The 26020-nt window shown below is 29.5% G+C and overlaps 1 protein-coding gene across 18 annotated transcripts in view; it reads left to right on the forward strand.

Annotated features, from left to right (window-relative positions):
* LOC130444519 (tensin-1) overlaps window positions 1-26020 on the forward strand; it is a 112572-nt gene that overhangs the window by 83530 nt on the left and 3022 nt on the right. For 9 of the 18 annotated variants that reach the window (XM_056779680.1, XM_056779681.1, XM_056779689.1 and 6 more), the window contains 11 exons: window positions 5048-5179; window positions 8466-8730; window positions 10362-10892; window positions 14880-15052; window positions 15125-15327; window positions 16146-16553; window positions 18666-18871; window positions 20532-20594; window positions 22177-22472; window positions 22533-22833; window positions 24347-24682. In XM_056779680.1, coding sequence (XP_056635658.1) covers window positions 5048-5179; window positions 8466-8730; window positions 10362-10892; window positions 14880-15052; window positions 15125-15327; window positions 16146-16553; window positions 18666-18871; window positions 20532-20594; window positions 22177-22472; window positions 22533-22833; window positions 24347-24682 — 2914 coding nt within the window. The remainder of the gene's footprint in view (window positions 1-5047; window positions 5180-8465; window positions 8731-10361; window positions 10893-14879; window positions 15053-15124; window positions 15328-16145; window positions 16554-18665; window positions 18872-20531; window positions 20595-22176; window positions 22473-22532; window positions 22834-24346; window positions 24683-26020) is intronic. The other 9 variants (XM_056779685.1, XM_056779691.1, XM_056779698.1 and 6 more) reach the window with 5 other exon arrangements.

Consider the following 26020-nt stretch of genomic DNA (forward strand, 5'->3'; position numbering starts at 1 on the left):
TTTGAAACCATACCAAAACTTATCCGTTCTTTTAACTATGTCATTAATCAGGTATCAAAAAGTAGTTATTTCTGGAAATTTATTACCCAACTCAACTTCTTGAAACAATTCACAACATCCTGAATCTAATTATCAACTTCCTGAATCAATTCACAACATACTGAATCATTTCTCAACATTCTGAATCAATTCTCAACTTCCTGAATCAATTCATATTACACTGAATCAATTTTCAACTTCCTGAATCAATTCACAACACCCTGAATCAATTTTCAACTTCCTGAATCAATTCTCAACCTCATGATTCAATTCACAACACCCTGAATCAATTTTCAACATCATGGATCAATTCTCAACTTCCTGAATCAATTCACAACACCCTGAATCAATTAACAACATCCTGAATCATTTCTCAACTTCATGAATCATTTCTCAACTTCATGAATCAATTCACAACATCCTGAATCATTTCTCAACTTCATGAATCAATTCTCAACACCCTGAATCTAATTATCAACTTCCTGAATCAATTCTCAACCTCATGATTCAATTCACAACACCCTGAATCAATTTTCAACATCATGGATCAATTCTCAACTTCCTGAATCAATTCACAACACCCTGAATCAATTAACAACATCCTGAATCATTTCTCAACTTCATGAATCATTTCTCAACTTCATGAATCAATTCACAACATCCTGAATCATTTCTCATCTTTCTGAATCAATTCCAAAAGTTTATTTCTCTCAAAATCATTGAAATACTAAAACCTCGTACATTCACTATTTATTCATTCATATTTACTGGGCTTTTCTCTTCGTCCGAATGCGTTAATTTTTTTTCCAGTGTTAAAAAAATCAATTTTCAAGTTTAAGAGGCGTATATACATCGTTTATTTAAAGTTGATTCTTCGCTCCATCCTGTATATTATAAAATATAAACTTTAATACGAGGTTTCTCCAATAAGTATTTCGATGAATTGCATTATTTATCATATTATCTTCATTCAAAACAATCTATTTAATAATAAATCACGTTTTCAACTTCCTGAATCAACTCTCAACTTTCTGAATCAATTCACAACTTCGTGAATCAATTCTAAAAGTTTATTTCCTTCAAAATCATTAAAATACTAAAATAAGTTCAAATACTTATGAAACAAACCTCGTACATTCACGATTATTATAATGAGTGAAAGGAAATTGTCAAATCATAAATGGAGAAAACGGAAACGAAAAAATTAATTGAAGCTACGACTTCCCCTCGTAATTACTTTCACCGGTTTCAGTCAGTTTCGCGAGATTATTTCGGAAGGGAGTCTGTAGTCTTCTCCCTCTCCAATTTTTTGGAGGGAAGATTGTTTACATTGAAGTAAATGATATTCATCAGTTTGTATTTTGATGCTGTGGTCGGTGTTAGTTAAATGTGCGACGGAATCAAAAAGGTCATTATATTTTTTTGTTATAATGATATAATAATAAAAAAAGAAATCGGCGAAGTGTTCCGATTAGCAAATCGTCATCTTCAGAGACGGAAAACCTGTATTTACAGATAGTCAGATTGTCAGACAGTAATTGTGAGTGCTAGCATACAGGTAGCACTACTAAATATGTTCGGTGAATTGATGGATTGGTTTCAAAGTTTCTATACAGGGTGAAATACAAAATTGAATCCAGTAGTTATTATTTATTTAACAAAAATATAAACCTCATTATCATAAGCTAATTGACTTGCTGGTACGTGAATCAATGTCGTATTTGTACCGGTTTGAAACAAAAATTAATTATTCATAGTATATGAGGAGTGTCATATATATTTTTTTCGATTATTTTATTTATTTCAATATTCATCGACGGGATTTCTACGAACGGTCGTCATACCACGAAAAAATTCTAAATAAAATTAAAATTGAACGTAGAAATTATATGTATACAATGGGCGGTCAAAATTATTAGAGATAAAACTTAAATTTTGGATCTTTCTAATTTATACTTTTTTTTTTTGAGAAAATCAATCAACTTTCGTGGGGTAATTTTGTTTTTTTACTCGGTTGGTATCGATATTATTGTTTTGGCACCACTGATAACTAAATTAAAGTCAACCATAATCGATACTCCATATTTAAAGAAAAATGTTTTTCAAGATATCTTGCCATAGGAAAATGATATCAACATGCAGTTTTCGTTATTCTATTTTTAATTAGGTCTAGATTCATTCTCTTTAACAAAATTTCATATTTATTGTGGGAATTTTTTAAAAATATTCAGATTAAAAATCAAAATTCAATAACTTCCTGTATCGCGCATATTCCTTATAGATATTTTCATGGAAAATAGCTGTTTTTAACAAGATTAAGTTTTATAAAATTGGTTTGGTAAAACCAGAGTATAGCTTTTTTTCTTAACAAAGTTCCCACTCACCCCTACCCGTTATTCGAGTATATAAGACCTCAAACTTTGAGAATCCAATTTAATTAAAATTCATCGAAAAATACGATTATGTTTATTTTGCACTTTGTTCATATAAATTTCTGATAATTTGTATTTTTTACATTCTTTGATTAAATAACTCCCTCTAGCGTCCATATTAGTAATTAGATCAATTCGAAATTAGTACGTTTACATCAGCAAGAAAAAACTCTTTCTAACAAAATAAATTTTTATAGAATCGGTTTGGAAAAACCAGAGCTGTAGTCATTTTTTTCATAACAACTTTCCCACTCACCCCTACACGTTATTCGATTAGATAGACCCAAACTTTGAGAATCAAATTCACGTAAAATTAATCGAAAAATACGAAGATTATGTTTATTTTGCACTTTCTTCGAATACATTTCTTATAATTTGTTTTTTTTCCTTCCGTCCTCTTGTATTCCCACTCTCCCCCACTTTATTTCACTTTATATTTTTGTTTCCCCCCGTATAAACGCATATTTTTTCCCCACCTATATTTGTGATTATGTGATCTTCAGCGCAGAATTCCGTATGACTCATTGAAAGTATGGTAATCAAAAATAAGAAAATTTAATCTTCGTCATACTAGAGACGCCATTTTCATTAATATACTCGAATTATAATTCGAATAATCTCGTTAAAATATGACGCGTATTTCGATTCCTCGAATCACAGTTTCGTTCTTAATACGTTGTTAATCGATATACAGATACTGATTGTAATAAGAAATGAAAATAATCGATCAATCAATTGATCACCTACGGTTGAAAGTTAGAACAAAAGATATAACCTTCACAAATAATAATGATCTTCAGTAACAAACGAAAACGGTTACGTTCTTCAGTATTGTTTTGAAAATTAATATTTTTCGTCAATATAACTGGTATGGAAATCATTCTAATAGTTTCTAGCTTCTATTGTTGCTATTATAAATAGAATCAAACTTGGCAACAGGCGATCATTAAATTTTTAAATTCTCGTAGAAGCTATTTCGATCTAATACAATCGATGTCTGATTGATAGAATCGGTTACGACGTTGTCAAGATTTAATTATATCACATATATCAAAATTAATTAGTATTTATTCGTTGGTTTTGAAAAAATAATATTAGTTGGTAGATTTTTTATATACAAAAAACGGAAACGAATTTTTAGTATACGTACTCTACGACATCCGTCTCTCTTTCTCTCTCTCGTAATAATAATAATATGATGATGCTAACACTCTACGTAACGAAACAACGTTGTCACGTCTTGTTTAAAGTCTTGAAATTACATGATGATATTATATAGTGTATCGAAATCTATGAATTTCAAAATATTAAAATTTAATTGAAATTATATTGTGAAATAACAATGAAATATTGTATCTAATAAGGAATAATATTAAATATTAGATGTAATTCTATATAAAAACAGTGATTTTAAATTAATTTCGGTATTAAAAAGTGAAAGTCGTTTATGATGCTACGTTGCCAAAGCACAAATAAATAATGAAATGTTATATAAATTTTTTATTGGAGACATTCTAATTTTGTTTTGTTAAAGAAGGCGAATAAATTTATTTAATGATAGTATACATCAAGCAAAGTTATTATGTAAATGTTTTTGTTATCTTATATTCAGGGGTTATTAAATTGTTTATTTCGTTAGTTTGAATAATATACGGGATGACCAAAAAAAAACAATATCTCACATAGAAAACATGTAAACTGAACTAGAATAGTTATTCTATGTAAACTCGTTTATTTTTTTATTGGTTCTATAAAATTAAAAAAAAGTTGAGAAGTTGAGGTGGGAGTAATTTAATGTTTTTTATTTTAATAAAAAGCATTACATAGTTTCAAAAAAATCGTTCTTGTTGAAAAAAATATTTATTTTTTCCTTAAATGATTTAATTTTCTTTACTATTAGCCTCTATATGTGGTTATCATTTCATATTTTTATTACGACACCCTGTATACTGATTTATAAATGACTTTAAAGTAAAATAATTATATTCTATTAAAGTTAATGATTCTATAGACAAATAGAATGAAAAAAAGTGGATTATTTTCTAAAAACATTGAATAAATATTTTGGAATTTAAAATACCACCCCCTATGCCAAAGCACCACAACGTTAAATCGGTTACTAAAAGGCATCTATGCTTGTACAATATCTTTTTATCGATTTTTTAAATTATTTTTGAATATACGACAAAAAATGAGATAAAAAAGAAATTCGTCGACTTTTTTTCCCTTCATCCCCTTGTAAAATGAGAATTTAATTTTTTAACGAATTCTCGATCGTACTATCCCGTCATAATCGAAGGAAAAAATTATTAATAACGTTTGGCTTGTTTTGCGGTCAAATGGTCGCAGGTTCAAGTCCGATTGATAAATATACAGTTTTCTGTTCTGTAATTATATGGAAATAGTTCGATTTTATAAATTTCGCCCAATTTGTTTGTAAAATAAATCATTTTTGGTCAAATTAGGTTTAAAAAACTCGAAGAGTTTGATTTTTCGATTAGTTTCATTATAATTCATGATAAAATCGTTGTTTGGTTAGTTGTTTGATGGAAAACAATCGTTGCGAATTGTTTCAGACGACGTTAACCATACTTTTGGACCACTAGACGGAAGTATATACGCCACGATTGCAAAAAAACCGGAATTGTCTCCGGGCGCTGTTTCTAGTCCATTGACAGTGTCGATGGACAGTGGCATTTCTTCAGCAGGTAATTTCATCAATATTAATACGAATTATTATTAAACAAAAATTTCGTATCATCGAAATATATCGTTTATTGGGCCACCTTATATATATATAATGATGTATTCTGTATATAGAACAAATAAAAAAAATACAAATTTCGAAACCGGGTTTCCAAAAATGGTTAGTCACGTAATTATCTACGAAAAAAAATTGAACTCGATCCGCCAAATGCGTATTATAACCTTGAGACTGGCCTTGTAAAAATTGGACGTAATAATTATACAGGGTTTGACATTATGTTTAATTTAATATAGTTATGAAATTTTTTAACGTAAAAATTGTTTTCTGATCTATTACGAGAGTTTGAATTGATTTTCAACGATCCAATGGTAAAAACACTCACGCTGACGTGTAATTTAGTACAAATTAAATTGAAATATGGGCAGAGAAATTTTGTATTGGACTCACTCGATATTGGGACTCCCGCTTTTCCCTTTGTGAATACAAAACGGACAGGGCCGGCATAGCCCTAAAAAGTGCGTTATAATATTGAAAAATGGAAAAATTTTGATCTGAATTAAATTTTTTTTCTAATTATCGAGACGATTGCAATAAATTTATAAAATTTTTATTTTGTCTAAAATCGTGTTTAACTAGCTACTTGACTCGCAGCTTTCCCTTTGAGGAGTACAAAACAGACAGGACCGGCATAGCCCTAAGAAGTGCGTTATAATATTGAAAAATGGAAAAATTTTGAACTGAAATAATTTTTTGTCCAATTATAAAGACGATTACATTGAATTTAAAAAATTTATCATATAAAAATGATTTTTTTTTTTCGATATACCTTGTACTTATAATATGTCGTCAATTTCTTACGGAAATTAAAATTTTTTCTATTTATAATCAATCATTTTGAATTGTTGTTATAAATGAGATTGAATGGGGTTGAAATTGGTTTGTATCAACCCAGGAATTTGTGGGCGACAAAAAGGAAATTATATCAAATTTATTCATTTTTTAAAATCTTATTTTTACAAATTTTTTTTATCGCGTTAAATTCGACTGAAAAATATCCTTGTTTCTAAATTATTTATTTTAGCGATAAAAGGTCGTTAACTTGCATTAAGCTAACAAATCTAGCTTAATACTAATCCTCACGACTTTTTATTAACACACACACACACACGCGCACAAACGATTTCTACACAGACAGAAAGGAAGATAATAAAGTATTTAACGAAAAAATTACAATTTTCATTACATTTAAACAATTTTTAATCACAAAAAGGTTAATTTTCACACACGTAGTTTATTCATACACGAACTTTCACGTTTCATTATTCACTTAACTAATTTATTTAACTGCACTCTACTATGTCATTTGTGTGACAAACTTAGAATTTTCGCTTTATATATTAAAATCACGTTCTAGATCTTTCGGGTTATCAAAATTTCTAGATTGCCGTGAATATTAAATTATCTGAGAAAATTTATTTTTCGTTATACAATTGATTCCAACACAGAAAAAAAGAAAATAATAAAAACTAAAGTATTTTACGAAAAATTACGATTTTCTTTACTTTTTTTTACAATTATCGAGATTAAATTTTCAATTTTGAAATTATTTTATTGTTTTTCATTATAAAAAGGTTAATTTCCACACAAGCAATTTATTCGTACACGAACTTTCACGTTTCACTATTCACTTAACTCATTTTTGCAATTGCACTTCACTATGCCATTCATTTGATTGACTAAATTCATGTTCTAGATATTTCGGATTATCAAAATTTCTAGATTGTCGTGAATATTAAATTATCGGAGAAAATTTATTTTTCCTTTAACAATCGATTCCAACACAGGAAAAAAGAAATAAATTATTTAACGAAAAATTACAATTTTCTTTACTTTTAATTTAATTATTTTAAAATAAATTTCTATACAAATAGTTTCGGATAATTACAATCATCAAATTCTCCCAAAAAATCATCGATAATCATCAAATAATAGTTATATTGTGAAGCTAATCTAACTCGGGCCTTGCAGAGGAAACAAATCCTTTATCGGGGCCATTAAAATCGTCAAATTTAAACCCTTTCCAAAATACATCGAAATGCATCAAGTAATTGATGAAAATCTCATATTTCCATTCAATAGAATACATTCGATTAAATAAATCGCCCACTACATCATCAAAACTTTTGTAATTTCATCTTGAACGCCTACACTTTCAGTATATAACTAGTTTCAAGGCGAGATCATCTTTTCGATTCAGATAAACATAATGTAGAATCATTATTATTATTTGGCAACTTTCCCCAAAAAAAAAAATATCGCACAACTTTTTTTTTGTTAAAAAACGTTATCGCGAAGTTTTTAACTATGGTATAACAAAGTAAACATGAAATTAATCGGAAAACAAAAAAAACTTACGTACCTTACGTAATTTATTCACTATTTTGCACTATTCACTAAAATCTACACACTAAACAACTACTTTATTTAAATACACTTGATACTGTCACGAAATATTTAATTAAAGTGTGATCTGATTTATGACTAGTAGACGTTTGTTTTTTATATCAAATATAGGTTATTCGACTTCTGAAAATCTCTGGTTTATAAAAAAAAATTATGGTAAAAATTGTAAATTTGAAAATAGTGCCAAAAATAAACGAAATACTCGGCGCATCCGCCAAAATTTAGTTTCAATGACATTAGAACAGGACCGGTTTCACGGTGGGTCCAGTAAAATTATTTCGATATTTTCTGTTTTTTCAATATTTATTTCAATATTTCAATTTTTGCTGGAAATTTTGTTTATTTTCAAAATAAAATCATCGCCTTTGATTGTATTTAAATTGTATAAAAATTTCTTTGTCAAAATCGAAAGTAATATGATTTTTTTCGCCCTCGTACATTTATTCTTATCACAGTATATTTCCTTTGTTATATTATACCTTATATTCAATTATCACATAAAAAAATAATTTATAATAAAAAATGCGGAAAAAATATCCGAATCATGATTTTTTATAACTAGTTTTGTCAAAAAAAATAATATTTACAATTTTCATAATTTTTAATACAGTTGAAAATATTTTTTTATAATTAGGGCAAAAGTAATATCTCCTTACACAAATATCGTCAACTACCCCTGTAAATTTCTTTATTATTAACCTTGAATTGTTTTTTTAAACTTATTTAAATTCGATTTTAACCAAGTAAACAAAAATCGTGTACATTTGGTATATGGATAACCTTAACCCTAACCTTAATTTTTCATCGGTTCTTATGTGTATCAGGACATCATCCACAAAACGCCAACACCACCGCCTCTTCTGGTAGTCCCCCACCAACCGCCCAAACTTCCCCGCTCACTCCCGAAGATCAACATCGCGAACTCGACGAACTCCTCAGCGACATGATGCTGACTGTCCAGTCGATTCCGGACTTGAAAACGTCGCCGAGCTTGACCAATAACGGTCGAGAAGACGAATTTAGATTTATCGACGACGAAGACGAGAAAAGCATCCCTTATCACGCGCGCCAATCCAGCCAGCCCTTTAGGTAAGTGACGTAAATGTTGTCATATCATCATCGAAGTATCAAATAATTTTTGTGTTTTAACATTTGTTTGAATTTTTGAAAAAAAAAATAATTACAAGTTCCTCTAATTCGGTTCGTATTTATCAAAATAATAAATTTATAAAATCTATTTTAAAATCAATAGATTCAATAATAATTCCTAAATAAACTGTCAAATTTTAACGCTTTTACTACCTTCCATTAATGAGATATGGGGCTTTGAAATTTGGGTCATTTTTTGGTAAAATAAAAATTTCGAAAAATTACATGTTCCTCTAACTTGACTGACATTTTCCAAAATAATGAAAATCGAAATATTGTTTCAAATTCAATAGATTCAGTAATGATTATTTAATAAACTGTCAAATTTTGACGTTTCCACTGCACGCGATTATCGAGATACGGGACGGTAAAGTTGGTTACAATATTTGGTATAATAGTTCTTCTAATTTGACTCATATTTGTCCAAATAATTATCAATATTAATGTCCCGAGTGCATGTCAAATTGTCGATAATTTAATTTTCTCGAGTGCGCTAATGCGCACGAGAGGAAATTATGAGACAATTTGACATGCACGAGAGGGCATTTTGGCAGACTATTTCCTGAGAAAAATTTAATTCAAAATAAACAATAATTGTTCCTTTTCTTAAATTTATAAAATTAAAACCAAATGATGTTTATTAATCCTAGACGAAAATTTGACACTAGTGCAAATTATCGATAATTTGCACTAGTGCAGTATTATCGCTGAAATTTGATCGTTGCTAGGTAAACATAAAATATTACAGCTTTTTGGTTGGCTTAAATTTTTCGAAGGAAATAGTCATTGAAATTTATTTTTTGAATAAGAAGATTCAGAACGATTTCATGAATAAACTGTCAAATTGTGAGGTTTCTACATCATTCGGTTATCGAGATAAGGGGCGTTAAAGTTTGGGTCAATTTTTGATAAAATGAAAATTTGGAAAAATAACATCTTCCTTTAATTTGACTCATATTTGTCAAAATCATGATCATTGAGATTTATTTTTTAAATAAGTAGAATCAGGAAGATTTTATGAATAAAATATCGAATGTTGACGTTTTCATTACGAATTATTGATGAGATACAGGGTTCTAAAGTTTGGTTAAACTCTTGGTATGATTCATAATTTCAAAAATAACTTTTACCTCTAATTTGTTTCATATTTTCCTAAATAATGGAAATTGAAATATTTTCTCCAAAATCGATACATTCAGTAATGATTCCTTAATAAACTGTCAAATTTTGACGTTTCTACTACGATTAATTAATGAGATACAGAGTTTCAAAATTCAAATTTTGAAAAATGACATGTTCCCCTATTTTGATTCACAGTTGTCAAAATAAAGAACTTTGACATTCATCTTCTAACCCTCTAGATTCTGGATTAAATTCTGAAGAAACTATCAAATTTTGACGTAACCAAAAAACAGTACCGTATTAACTAAATTTAAATCGACAAAAACTTTTAGCAATGATTTAAAAACAATTTCTTGACTTATAACATATTAAAAAAATACGTTTTCCACAATATTTTGATTGCTCCCAATTTGGAAAAGGTCAATCAGATCAAATTTTTTCTTCCGCAGTTACGGAATCAATGCCAACATGATCAGCGAATCTAAAAGGCTCGCTAGCCCTTCGTTAGTACGTAAAGTTAGCGGAAAAGGTAACGAAAATATTTACAAAAGTTCCATCGGTAGTGAAATCACTTATAAAAGTTCACCAGTAAGTGAAATTACTTATAAAAGTTCACCAGGAAGTGACAGCACTTATAAAAGTTCCATGAGCAGCGATGGAACGCTACGAAAAGTCCAAGCGCAAGTTTATCCCGAATTCGGTACGAAAATAAATAATTACCCGAAAAGCGACAATATTTTCCACTCGAATTCAACCCTCCAATCCATAAAAAGCGATTTTAGGGAGGAGTATTACAGAGAAGATGTCAGGAGATATGATCCTTTGAAGAGGAGTTTAACCGAAGGAACGATAAGGAGAAGTCCTGAAAAGATTTATAAACATTCACAATCTGTCGTTACAAGTCCTTATTCGGATACGGAAAGTCTGTCACCGCCCGGAGCTTTTAGAAACAACACCAAGTCACCGGAATTTCACGAAACGTAAGTTTTTTGTATTTTTTTCGAATTTTATTCAACATTTCAATTGTTTTTATTCAAATTTGTTTATAATAAATGCGACTCTCACGGTACTTGATGGAAAGATCGAATTTCTTTTCCAAATATGGAGGCTTCGAATAAGTTTCTCTTCTCGATACGGACTTAGAAAATCTATGAGAAGGGAATGCGGATTCTGGCCTTTAAAGGAATTATCATTCGTTGATGATTAATTTCTTTGTGATAGAAACGATTTTATTTAAATAACACTGCCCTACACGGTTTTGTACCACACAAAAAAATTCGTAATACGCATTATACTTTTCGATATGTTCTTTGGATACGTTTTTGTACGTGCCTCTAATTTGACCCATATTTTTCGAATTAATGGAAATTGAAATATATTTTTAAAATCAGTAGATTCAGTAATGATTCCTTAATAAACTGTCAAATTTTGACGTTTTTCATACGTTCCGTTAAAGATACACAGGACGTTAAAGTTGGTTCAAATTTTTATAATAGAAAATGTCTTTTACTTTTAATTTGGCTTATATTTGTCAAAATTTTGATAATTGAAATTTATTTTTCATATCGACATATTCAGTAATGATTCCTTAATAAACTGTCAAATTTTGACGTTTTTCCTACGTTCCTTTAAAGAGATACAGGAAGTGAAAGTTTGTTCAAATTTTCATAATAGAAAATGTCATGGACTTCTAATTTGGCTTATATTTTCCGAAAATTATTTTCTAAATCAGTATATGCCGAATTCAAATTTTGAAATGACACGAGATTATTCATCGAGAAATAATTTGATGCGTTCTAAACAAAACCAAATACATTTTTCATACTTCCTTTTTTCGAACACAATAAATAACCCTCGTATATTCATAATTTTTCAATTAACTAAAATTTGTCGTAATAATTTTCGTGATTTGTAGTATTCTTTCAAATATTGCAATTTCCTTATAATCCGATAAAAAAAATTCATTTGAATCATACGTACTTACATTATGCCCACTCCGAAAGATATTTATAGTTAAGTAAACAGGAATGTCAAGGATACATTTAACTACGAATTTTTCCTTTTAAATATATTTGTCAAAACATTAAAATTTATACGTTGTTTATACTTATTATTTCGAGGACAAAATGAAAAAAAAAACAATCTTGAGTATATTGAAATATTTATTAATCTCTCAAATATCAAATAACGAAATTTACTTTTTACATTCTCAATTATTTCTCGGTCAATTAGAGTCGATAAAAATCGTTCAAATTCGATTACGATCGCACACCCATTCTAATTAGAAAATTGCCATATCGAATGGATCCACCCACCAGTATTTTCTATCTCTCTTTATACCTTCAGGAATGTGGTATTAGACTTGCGTCCATTAACAACGAATTTCTTTGTTTATAGTTTGTAATTATAAATGAAGGGACGCGGAGAAGGAAATAAAACCAATCTATTCTTCATAAAATTCAATGATTATTTAGATTTTTAGTAAATACATTCGATAAACAAATAGGTGTTAAGTCACGTGACTACGAGCGACAATCGTGTTATGTCGCGTCACGCCAAACGTCATGTTGTTGTTTTCATATGACAGAGCAAGTTACTCCATATTGTATTACGATTTTAGCATTTTGTATGTTGATATTTTTGGACAAAAGACTTTGGTTTTATTTTATAGATAATATTGTCCAATACATTCTTCTATTTGTTTACACTGATAAACGACGATCGTCACTTCTACTAACAAGTTTTTGGTTTTTATTTGAATCGACTTATGGGATATTTTTATTGAGCTTTTTCTTGGGTTTAAATAGATTGAAACAATGTTAAAATGGTTGTTTAGACATTTTAATGAAGTTTCGGTCTCTTCTTTAGAACTTTTTCAAAACAAAAAGTGATTATTTTGTGAAACATATAAAAAAATGAAAATTATATCTAACTTACCCAAAGTGTAATTCATATATTGCACATTTGAATTTGAATGTTTAAGTATTTATTGGTTGCAATTTCAGGATAATTGCGTTCCATTCAATGAAAATTGCGTTCCATTCAATGAAAATTGCGTTCCACTCGTTGAAAATAGGTTTCAATTTCTTTGAAATTACGTTCCACTTAATGAAAATTGTGTTCCATTCGTTGAAAATTGCATTCCACCCAATGTAAATTGCGTTCCAACGTTGAAAAATGCATTCACTCGTTGAAAATTAGTTACAATTTCATTAAAATTACATTATCTTAAAAAAAACGTTTCACTTAATGAAAAATGCGTTTCGCTCATTGAAAACTGCGTTCCACTCGTTGAAAAATGCGTCGTTCCACTCAATAAAAATTGCGTTCCACTCGTTTAAAATTGCATTCCACTCGTTTAAAATTGCGTTCCACTCAATAAAAATTGCGTTACACTCGTTGAAAATTAGTTACAATTTTATTAAAATTTCATTATCTTCAAAAATTACGTATCGCTCATTGAAAATTGCGTTCCACTCGTTGAAAAATGCGTTCCACTCATTAGAAATCAAATACTATTTTATTAAAATAACGTTAGGGTCTCTCAAAAAATCGCCTTTCACTCAATAAAATTGCAATCCTCTCGTTTAAAATTGCGTTCCACTCGTTGAAAAATGCGTTCCACTCGTTGAAAAATGCGTTCCACTCAAAAATTGCTTTTCACTCGTTTAAAATTGCGTTCCACTCGTTAGAAATCAAATACAATTTTATGAAAATAACGTTAGAGTATCTCTAAAAATTGCCTTTCACTCAATAAAATTGCAATCCACTCGTTTAAAATTGCGTTCCACTCGTTAAAAAATGCGTTCCACTCGTTGAAAAATGCGTTCCGCTCATTGAAAATTAGTTACAATTTTATTAAAATTTCATTATCTTCAAAAATTACGTTCCACTCGTTGAAAAATGCGTTCCACTCAAAAATTGCTTTTCACTCGTTTAAAATTGCGTTCCACTCGTTAGAAATCAAATACAATTTTATGAAAATAACGTTAGAGTATCTCTAAAAATTGCCTTTCACTCAATAAAATTGCAATCCACTCGTTTAAAATTGCGTTCCACTCGTTAGAAATCAAATACAATTTTATGAAAATAACGTTAGGGTATCTCTAAAAATTGCCTTTCACTCAATAAAATTGCAATCCACTCGTTTAAAATTGCGTTCCACTCGTTAGAAATCAAATACAATTTTATGAAAATAACGTTAGAGTATCTCTAAAAATTGCCTTTCATTCAATAAAATTGCAATCCACTCGTTTAAAATTGCGTTCCACTCGTTAGAAATCAAATACAATTTTATGAAAATAACGTTAGGGTATCTCTAAAAATTGCCTTTCACTCAATAAAATTGCAATCCACTCGTTTAAAATTGCGTTCCACTCGTTAGAAATCAAATACAATTTTATGAAAATAACGTTAGAGTATCTCTAAAAATTGCCTTTCACTCAATAAAATTGCAATCCACTCGTTTAAAATTGCGTTCCACTCGTTAGAAATCAAATACAATTTTATGAAAATAACGTTAGGGTATCTCTAAAAATTGCCTTTCACTCAATAAAATTGCAATCCACTCGTTTAAAATTGCGTTCCACTCGTTAGAAATCAAATACAATTTTATGAAAATAACGTTAGAGTATCTCTAAAAATTGCCTTTCACTCAATAAAATTGCAATCCACTCGTTTAAAATTGCGTTCCACTCGTTAGAAATCAAATACAATTTTATGAAAATAACGTTAGGGTATCTCTAAAAATTGCCTTTCACTCAATAAAATTGCAATCCACTCGTTTAAAATTGCGTTCCACTCGTTAGAAATCAAATACAATTTTATGAAAATAACGTTAGAGTATCTCTAAAAATTGCCTTTCACTCAATAAAATTGCAATCCACTCGTTTAAAATTGCGTTCCACTCGTTGAAAATTTCGTTCCACTCGTTGAAAATTGCGTTCCACTATTTCCACTATTTTTAGATATACCAACGGTACAAATTTAACATGGTTGCAACGTCAACAACAAAAACTCAAAGAACGTCGAGAAATTATCCTGAAGGAGGAACGGCAACCGCACGAAACTAGGCTTTTGTCGGAATTAAGGAGCGTACAGTCGAGGCATATGCGTCCTACAGCGAGTCACCGCCTCGACGGTGAGTGTTGAAAGCGATCATATAACGTGGTGAGTCCGTTGCTATTTCCTTGTTTTTTTTTACGATTTATAGGTTATACTAGCGATACGACAGCTTTTGCTGATGACGACGAAGATTACACGATACCTCTGCATATAAATACGATGTCGAAAAATGGCAGTACCACCCCTGGTTCGACGAGTAATTACAGTACTTTGAAATCCACTTACAGTACTACCTTAAAAAATGAAAGACCTTTTGTTAGCGTGAAAAAAGCTCATGAAAGGTATACGCAGGTATGTACCGTTTTTATTATTTTTTTTAAATCACGTACTTCGGACATTTAATCACAACGAAATAATGAAAATTAATTAAAATGTTTTCACGTACTTCGGACTTTTAGTCACGACGAAAAAATGAAAATTAATAAAAATGTTTTCACGTCTTTCGTATACTTAGCCAGAATGAATAATGTATCACCACAATGTAACGGCAATTGAAAAAAATTAATGATAGAAATTGGTAAAAACAAATTAAAAAAATCTCATTTTTTGGCAAACTAAAACTAAAAAAATAACAAAAATAATTTTTTTATATTTAAAGACAAGCTGGGTTTCTACCAAAACTGAAAAATATTTTTTTCTACTTTACTACAGTCTTTTTTTACAATAAATCGTAGCAAAAAGTGCGATAACAAAAAAAAAATTAATATTTTAAAAAGCCTTCACATGTTGTACTGCTTTAATTAATTTTTTTTCTTTGCAAGCGCGGGAAATATCTCGATACATCGTCATTAAATTTAAACTTCCTTCGAAAGCGCGGGAAATATATTATTACATAGTTTCTATTAATTATTTTATTTAACCATTTAGTCGTGTCGTGCTTCATGTATGGCAGTGAGATTGGAGATTTGTCATCTGTCTTATTGGGAATATAATATTGACTCAATCCTCCAATTACTGCTTACAACCCCTAGCTTCTCGATTTGTTACAAAACCTCGTAGAAACCCAGCTTAATTCAATTAGTTTTACGGTTATCTAGTTAAATATTTAATAAGGTTAATCGGTAATCCTAACACGGTAGTTTAATATTTACCTTACCTAAAATTTATAGAACGGCACACAGACCCCTGCGCAAATACTGGCGGCTAACCCTCTGGGTGAAATAATCCGCCCTTCGTCGAGGAACGCGGATCAACTAGACAACGGTTTATTATCGTTAGCCGAAAAACAACAATACAAAAACTACAATCAACAACAACAACATACGGTGGGTATCGAAATAGCAACCGATAATTCGCCGTCAACGGAAAATAGATTATCTATACCTAGAGACGGCGGTAGGTCGTCCACCGCCGATCATCGGGGATTGTTCGTCGGACAATCTTCGGATGATAGAGTGGGAGGCGTACCGTCTTTGGATGGTGATAGACTCGAAGCGCTCAATGATTTGATTGCTAACTTATCGAACGGTTCTGACAAATCTAACGACAGTCCTAATAACATTGCATCGGCATGGCAGGTACTAACTGGTTTATTACGCTTATCACATGTACTAAAAAATTTTTCATATCGTAATAAACTAAAAAAAATTATAATTGAAAGTCATTTTAGTTCAGTTAGTTATATATCTTGAAATATCACATAAATTTGGCAACGTAGCGTTAAATTGAGGCAACCGATTATTCTGATAGAATAGTTTGGGAGATTAACGTCGAATTTTATTTCAATTGTTTCCGTTTTCTTTACGAAATAATAATAAACATTGCAATAGATATATTTGTCTGCTTATGAAATTAAGAAATTCATTTTAAATATTATAGTCCGGGTGATTAAAGTCGAAAATTGTACTTTATTTAAAATTTTGATAATTCTGATATTATAGTTCGAGAGATTAACGTCGAATTTTGGCAACTTGGCAACGTCGCTTTAATTTAAATTGATTATCTGATTATCCAATCAAGAAATTCCTTTCGAATATTATGGTCCGGGTGATTAAGGTCGAAACTTGAACTTTATTTCAATGTTTTTACGTTATTACGAAATATTAATAAATTTGGCAACGTTGAATTACATATATTTGTCTGGTTATGGAATCAAGAAATTCCTTTCAAATTTTATAGTCCGAAGGACTGAGGTCGAAAATAGAACTATTCCAATTTTTTACGTTTTCGTCACGAAATATTAATAAATTTGGCAACGTAGCGAAACCTTAATCAGTCTTATTATCGAATCAAGAAATTAATTTCGAATATTATAGCCCGGGTGATTGAGGTCGAAAATTGAACTCATATTTCAGTTTTTTACGGTTTTGTTACGAAGTATCAATAAATTAGGCAACATTGCATTAGATTTATTTGTCTGATTTACGAATCGAGAAATTCCTTTTAAATATTACAGTCCGGATGATTAAGGTCGAAAATTTAAATTTTTTTATGTTCTCATTACGAGATGTCAATAAATTTGGCAACATCGCGATATATATTTTGTCTGAATTAGGAAGCGAGAAGTTTATGTCAAATATTATAGTCCAGGAGAATAACGTCGAAAAATGAACTTCATTTCAATTTTGTACGCTATTTTTTCAATTTTTGCTTGTACATAAAAATTTTAGGAAAGTTGATACCCTTTAGGATTATGAATTTATATTTTCAAAAAATTTTTCAACCCTAAACTATGGAAAATTGAATATTGAATTTTAATATACATCTTGATTAAGACGAAATATTAAATTTGGCAACGTAGCGTTATATTATTCAAATAGAGAGATTCCTTTCAAATATTATAGTCCGGGAGAATAAGGTGAAAAAATGAATTTTGTTCCAAGTTTTTTTTCGCCATTTTTTTCTTGATTTTTCAAAGTTTGATAAAAAAATTTGGAAATGTGTATTTATGCTGTAAATATGGTAAAAATAACAGAATCAAATTGAAATTATATAAAGACAAGAAAATTTGGGGTTTTTAGATTTTGAAAATTTAAAATGGCTACGACGTAAATTTGTTTATTCAAAAACCGGTTATTTCATGAATATTAAAAATTTGGAAATTTTGGTTTAGTGCAAGCGACAGAAGAAGAGTTGGAATTCTTAAAACAATATCAATAAAATTTTCAAAAAGTCAAAATTGTCGCAGGCGCCATTTTGAATTTTAAACATTTGGCGAAACCAACTTTTTCATATAATTCCTATTTGTTTATTCATGTATTTTATAATTTCCGAAAAAGTAAACAATTTTCAAAATTTTTAATCAATTTTTGGAAAATTAGTGATGAAAAACAAGTTTTTGGACAACTATTTTTCTCATCTTATAGTACATAAACTTTCTCAAAAAATTTTTGTACGATCGAAAATTAAACAAATGTCTCTAGACTATAATCTCAATATAGGTTCATCTCGTGGAATAAATCACAACGTTGCCAAGTTTCTTAGCGTAAATTTGAATAATTTGACAAAAAAATATCTATTATTTGTTGATGAATCGTTGTCTTTGAAAATTGAAAAATATTTTGACGTTTCAATCTAATTTCGATTTTTATCAACAAAGCTTCTCGTTTACCGCTTGTCTTGTGCTTGTTTCCGCTTGATCTTTTTACGTTTTTCCATTTCGAAAAACGAATATTCATTCGAATTTTCAGTATCAACGTGAAGAATCCATACAATCTTGGAGATCGCAAATCGGAACCGAACCTGATTCCAGTCCGTCGCACAATTCATCTCCCAGACCGCAAACTCCTGCATTTCCGGTTCACGCCAGAACTCCGTACACGAACGCGTCAACTCCCACCGTACAATTCGACATACCTTCCGAACGACTACCACCAAAAAGTCCTACTACCCAACGGTGAGTATCAAATTTTGTAATTTATTTGAAAAAAAAATGTGTCTGGAATAAACTTATTTAAATTCTTTCTAAATTAAAATGAAATGATTTTATTTACCTAAAAAAAAATGTGGCAACAGCGGAATGTTTATAAGATGATTGAAATCGATTTATTTCCTTAAAAATTGTTATAGGGTATGTCATAAATTCTTATGAAAGTAATTTTATTAAAAAAAAATTTATACAGGGGTTTTCCGAAGTTATTTACAATACAACTTTAAAATATTTATAGTTCAGGACGATTATTCAAAATTTCGTAATATACGTTCATAAATAGTTATTTTCTTAACAAGTGCAGAAAGTGATACTTTCCCGCACGCGACTGCAGTTGTCCCGAACGACGCGGAGCGGAGTTCGGGCAAGCGGTCATTATTATTTTTTCTACGACCGTATATACAACGACCCATTTTTCAAAAATTATTTTATTCCAACAAACATAATAATATACAAAACTAAAAACTACTAAATATTATAAATATTAATATTGAAAACACAATTTGTTGTATTCTGTAGACTAGTAAGAATTGCGGGTCCAGTGGAGTTATTTGGTTTAATTTAGAAGAAGATTGTACTTATTCGGTCACTTCCAAGATGTTTTGAACAACTTTGACGTTTTATTAACAATTACACGCCTGGGTTGTCATAGCAACTGATATCAAACCCGGGTGGTTGGATAGTTGTTTTGTGACACTCCTTTGAAGAATGTACAAGGTTATATAAAAAAAGTCTTTATTATTTTATATTTTCAAAAAATTGAAAATGCTACAAAAAGCTAGAAAAGGTTTAAATTTTATTTGATGGACTATTTCGTAAATATTTATTTACTGTAGTAACAATAGTTATAACCTCCGAAGTAAAAAACTATCTAATAAGGTCAAAATTTACATAATTTTACTTTCCCGCACTAGTGCGAAAGTGGGTTAAAACGCACGGTCGTAGAAAAAATAATTTTTTTCTCCAACCATCAAAAAATGTTAACATTTTTGTACTATTTTCAGGTGTAAAAGCAATTTCCTTACCATACAAAAATTTGCTCGTTGATTAGCAACACTAATCCTAGAATTATAAGTAATTGCATTTGAGCTCTCTAATTGAAATTTGAAGAAAAAAATTGTCATATTGTCTCTTACAAATTTAGTAAAACAAACTAATTAGGCAACTATATATTTTCATCGTGTTCGGGATTCATTTTGAAAGCAGCCTAAAAACTACTACAAAAATTATATGATTAGTACGTCTACTTGACAATCGATATTACCAACAATACCAGATATCCATGACTACCGACTTGCTATCGCTGTTATAATTAATAGGTGTTCAATTTTATTACCAAATTATTAACAATTTTTGAATAAAAATAACTTTATTTTAATTTTGACTTGGTTGGAGAAAAAATAGTATATATCATACGGACTAAAAGTGCCTATTTTTACTCGCAATTTTGCTCGTAAAAAATATGCACTTTTAATCCTTATAATATAATATACTATTTTTGTAACAAAGAGTATAAGGTCGAAAATTTTGAATAGAATGATTACTTTATTATCAATTATGAAATGTTGTGGACACAATTATTTATTAATTAAATACGAAAAGTTTTCATTTAATATTATATTTATAGAAGATTGAGTTACCCATCTTCAACTTTTAAAAACAATGTGAAGTGGTCCCTTTCTCCAGAAAGGTAAAGTAACAATTTATTCATTTTCTCGCTCAAAACAGCATGTCCTTGTCGTTATAATTGTTACATAATTCACAGCACTTTTCACAACCGTACGAAAAATATTATTTTTTCATCGTCGTATGAAAAAAAAAATGAAAAACATAGTTTTCACAAAATTGCTACAAATGTGGTCGCGATGGTGTAGTGGGATGCAGCTCTGCTGCATAACTAAGTAGACGCGGGTTCAAACCCGTTGAATTGTTAGGTCCTCCTAACAAATGGAAATTAACTGGACAACCAAAGTATGAAAAAAAATCTCTAATTAATAGACAGAAATAAATCGAAACCCACAGAAAGCGATAAGAATCAACAGAGATAACGATAGTCGAATATGAAGAAATCGATGTTCAGTAGAGACAAATTGGAAACAAATCAATTAAGATTGACGATTGAAGATTTAAAGAAGAAATCGATAGAAATAGAAAAGCACTCATAAGAATCGCCAGAAATGAAAAAAAAAAAAATCTATAGAAATCGAAATTGAAGTTGTTGTAAACCGATAGAAAACGAATGAGATTAATACAAATATAATATCGAATTCATAAAAATCGACAAAAAAGCAACATAATTAAAAAAAATGACAAACAGTTGATAGAAATACAAAGAAATGATGATGATGACGACGATGATGATCAAAATAATTGCACATTTGTTTTTGCATGCAAATTGCACGTAGCACATAAATTTCCACAACAATTCGATAATTTTTTTTATTAAAAACCTTTTTTCGTAATTATTTGCAAGTGGGTCCAGATTTGGCCATAAAAATTCGTTTTAAAATCAAAAATACAACCACTATAAAAAATCCAAAAATCATAAATTCGAATTTTTTTCGAAAAATGTGTTTTACGGAAATTACATAAAAAAACCAAATAAATTGAAAAAAAAACAATTGATTATCATAATTTGATCAATTTTTATGAATTATTGAAAAATTTTTAGGTTATGTTAGGTCATTGTAACGTTGCGTGAATTTCATGATGATTTAATGAATGTTTAAACATTTTTTTTGTTGATAAATTTCATTTATTTTTTTTTTCATCAACCAAAAAGTGTTAAAATTTTGGTGAATATTTTTTGTCATAAGTGTCTCCAAGTAATAATTCAAATTGGAAAAAAAATATTTAAAATGTTAATTTTTTTATTCTCTATTAAGAAAAAACGGTGAAAATTTTGACTTTTTCAAAAAGTGTGATAATTAAAAAAAATGTTAAATTATGATATTAATTTGCTTTTTCTCAAATTTTTGGTTTTCCTATGTACTTTCCAATAAAAAAATACGAAATTCTTGAAAAACTTTTTTCAATCGCAATTTTTAGTACCAAATCACGAAATTTACGTTTTTTGAATTTTTTACGAGCCAAAATTTTGTTTTTTTAAATGCTTTATTATCTCGATTGAGTCGAAAAAAAAAAATAACCGGAATGAATAAAACATTATTGTGGCCTCCCACTTCCAAACATTCACCCCCTTTTCCCTCACTACACGAATTAAAAAATTTACACCCCATTTCTGAAAATTGGACATCACATTTTTGTTGTAGAAAGGACCGACCGACTTCCCCGTCCGATATAACAAACACCGAATACTCCCACACAATAACCAATCGCAGTATATCCGCGACCCCCACCTCAGGTTTCAGGGAAGATTATCAACACAGCCCCAAAAGTCCAACTTACAACGGTTCCTCCTCCCCCACCGTATATTACGGCACGACGTCGAGACGGAGTTCCACGACATCTAACAACGAATCCACTCACGAAGTTTCCGCGGCGAACGTTAAATTCGTCAGAGATACTTCGAAATTTTGGTACAAACCTTCCATCACGAGAGAACAAGGTTAATAACGATTTTAATCGGAAATATTCTTCCATCGATTATTATTTTAATTATTTGCAGCTATTTTGATGCTACGTGATCAACAACCCGGTACGTTCGTAGTGAGAGATTCTAATTCCTTTCCAGGAGCGTTCGGTTTAGCTTTGAAAGTGGCTACTATTCCATCGAACATACAAAATAAAAGCGGTTCGTCCGATGATTTAATTCGACATTTTCTCATCGAACCTACGACTAGAGGTGTACGATTGAAAGGATGTCAAAACGAACCGGTTTTTAGTTCGTTATCCGCTTTAATATATCAACATTCTATCACGCAGATGGCGCTACCTTGTAGATTGGTACTACCACAAGACGACTTGAGGTAAAAATCTATTAACTAATTGTTTAAATTCAAATCGAACCGTTGGTGATTTTTTTTCTAAACACACTGTTTATACTTACAATACTTGAAATGCCCTAAACGGTTTATTTAATATAAATAATATAATATAAATAAATAATATAAATATGTAAAACACTAAAGTCTAATTTAACTAGACAAATATTCTTTAGAAACCGAAGTAGTCCAGTCGAAGTTTAATAAAGAATGCTTAAAAGATTAGCAGACGAGTTTTTTTTCTAATGATGATAATCCATTACCCTAACCGGTTTTTTGTTATTCAATTCAACCTATAGAAAAAAATACACGAAATTTAACCTGTTTTTCCACATATTCTCAAATTTTACTCGAAAACTATTAAAATTAATGTAAGTATGTAAAACATTAAATTTGTATATTATAAAATTAGATACAATAATTACTTTTCCAATTCACGAAACTTTCATTTTTTACGGCAAATGGATAAGTATAAACAATGGCTATTTTTCGGATCCAAAATACTAATTCAAATTTGGAAGCGAGCCAAATTATGTCTTTATTTCGAAAAAGGTTAATTGTTAAAAAATTAAAAATAACGAACACGTAATTGATTTCTTTTTTCATTACTATGTAATTTAATAATTAAGTTTACTGCTGTTACTTTCAACTTTAATTGTAATTCTACTGGACTACTATAGTTTCAACAGAGGATTAGTCCATTCAAATTAGACTTACATGTCAGTCAATGGCTATTTTTTGGACGAAAATTCTAATTTAAATCATGAAACTAGCTAAATTATGATTTCATTTCGAAAAAAAGTTAATTTTTCAAAAATTGAAAATAACAAACACGTACTCAATATCTTTTTTCAATACTAAGTAATTTAATTAATAAATTTATGACTTACATCCAACTCTAATTATAATTCGACTGGACTACTACAGTTTCTATAGATGATTAGTCCATTCAAATTTGACTTGTATGTAAGACAATTGCTATTTTTCGGACGAAGATTCTAATTTAAATCATGAAACCAGCTAAATTATGATTTCATTTTAAAAAGGTAAATTTTTCAAAAATTGAAAATAACAAACACGTATTCGATATCTTCTTTCATTACTAAGTAATTTAATTAATGAATTTATGACTCTTACATCCAACCCTAATTATATTTCGACTGGACTACTACAGTTTTTAAAGAAGATTAGTCCAGTGGAATTAGACTTTTGTGTTTTACATATTTACGCCGAATTCGACAATTTTCGAGTAAAATTCGAAAATAATAGGCCAATTTTCGCGTATTTTTTCATATTCCAAATAAAACAGTGTGAACAACGACCTATCATCCGTCGTTATATTTTCGAGGTAAAATATTGTCCATTACTCTTACGTACACTTTCAATTGTAATTTGACTGGACTACTTCATTTTCTACATACAAATAGTCCAGTCAACTTAGACGTAGTGTAAATATAATAATAATGGAAATAATGTTTTTTTTTTTGTAATTGATTAGATATTCTGATCAAAACGGCGTTCAACAACAATCCCTATTTACTCAAGGAGCGGCTTGTAACGTGTTATATTTATCAACAATCGAAATGGAATCCTTAACAGGACCTCAGGCTATTAAGAAAGCGGTGATGCAGTTGTTCCAGAAGAATCCGCTTCCGGAAACGGCGGTGGTGCATTTTAAAGTTAGCGACCAAGGGGTTACTTTGACTGATAATAAAAGGAAATTGTTCTTCAGGAAACATTATCCCGTTAATATGGTGTCTTATTGCGGATTAGATCCCGACGAACATCGGTGGTTGGTTAACTCCGAGGATACGGGAGCTGCCAAAAGTTCCAAGTAAGTAATTTATTTTTTTTAATTGAATCGAAATAAATAATCATTTTTGATATAATATCGAGTAAAATTTTATTCAGTGCCATTAAAAAAAAAAGATGAAAAAAATTTAAAAACATTTTAAAGTTCGATTTTTATATTTTTGATTGGATTTTTCACTTTTTTGTATTCTAAATCGTCTTAGGGATGAAAGGGTGTGTTTTAGGGGAAAAGTGGTCTAGATGAAGTAAGGTTAAAATTTTATGCCCTACAACTTGTATTTCAAACTTTTTTTTATATTTATTACATAACTCAACAATTGTATTTCCAATAAATTTAAAAAAATAACCATTTGGACTACAATAATGATTAAAATCCGTTTTTGCCATTTTTAACAGATGGTTCGAAAAATTTTTTTCTCAACGTCATTTAAACTTGAAAATAATTAATCCAATTCTTATATTTTCATTTTTTTTATTCTAAATCGTCTTGAGGGTAAGGTAAAAAGATATTTTCGAAAATTTACCCAAAAATCGTATTTCGTGGTAGTTTTCAATTTTTTTGCCCTCCTTCCGGGAGTTGAGTACTTTTTCATTTTGCCAACAAACATTTTAATTTCCCTCGTAGAATATGTGAATCATTCAAGGTTCTACAAAATTTTTCAAAATTTGACGTTAAATTAACAAACATTCTGATTCCCCTCGTAACAAACGAAAATCGATCATGAATTCGTTACCGACATCGAAATTTAAGGTTTCATTGATAAACTTTCCTAATTCCCCCGTAAATGTGAATCATTCAAGGATGTACAAATTATTTCAAAATTTCAGGCTGAATTAACAAACATTACGATTCCCCTCGTAACAGACAAAAATCAATAATAAACTTTTCTAATTTCCCCCGTAAATGTGAATCATTCAAGAATTTATAAATTATTCCAAAATTTTAGGTTAAATTAACAATAATTCCGATTCCCCTCGTAACATACAAAAGTCAATAAACTTTTCCAATTCCTCCCGTAGATGTAAATGATTCAAGGATGTACAAATTATATCAAAATTTTACATTAAATTAACAAACATTTCGATTCCCCTCGTAACAGACAAAAATCAATAAACTTTTCTAATTCCTCCGTAGATGTAAATGAATCAAGGATGTACAAATTATTTCAAAATTTTAGGTTAAATTAACAAACATTCCGATTTCCCTCGTAACGGACAAAAATCAATAATAAACTTTTCTAATTACCCCTGTAGATGTAAATGATTCAAGGATGTACAAATTATTTCAAAATTTTATGTTAAACTAACAAACATTCCGATTCCACTCATAACAGACAAAAATTAATAAACTTTTCTAATT

Source organism: Diorhabda sublineata, chromosome 5, assembly GCF_026230105.1.
Source record: "Diorhabda sublineata isolate icDioSubl1.1 chromosome 5, icDioSubl1.1, whole genome shotgun sequence".
In the NCBI taxonomy this organism is placed as follows: domain Eukaryota; kingdom Metazoa; phylum Arthropoda; class Insecta; order Coleoptera; family Chrysomelidae; genus Diorhabda; species Diorhabda sublineata.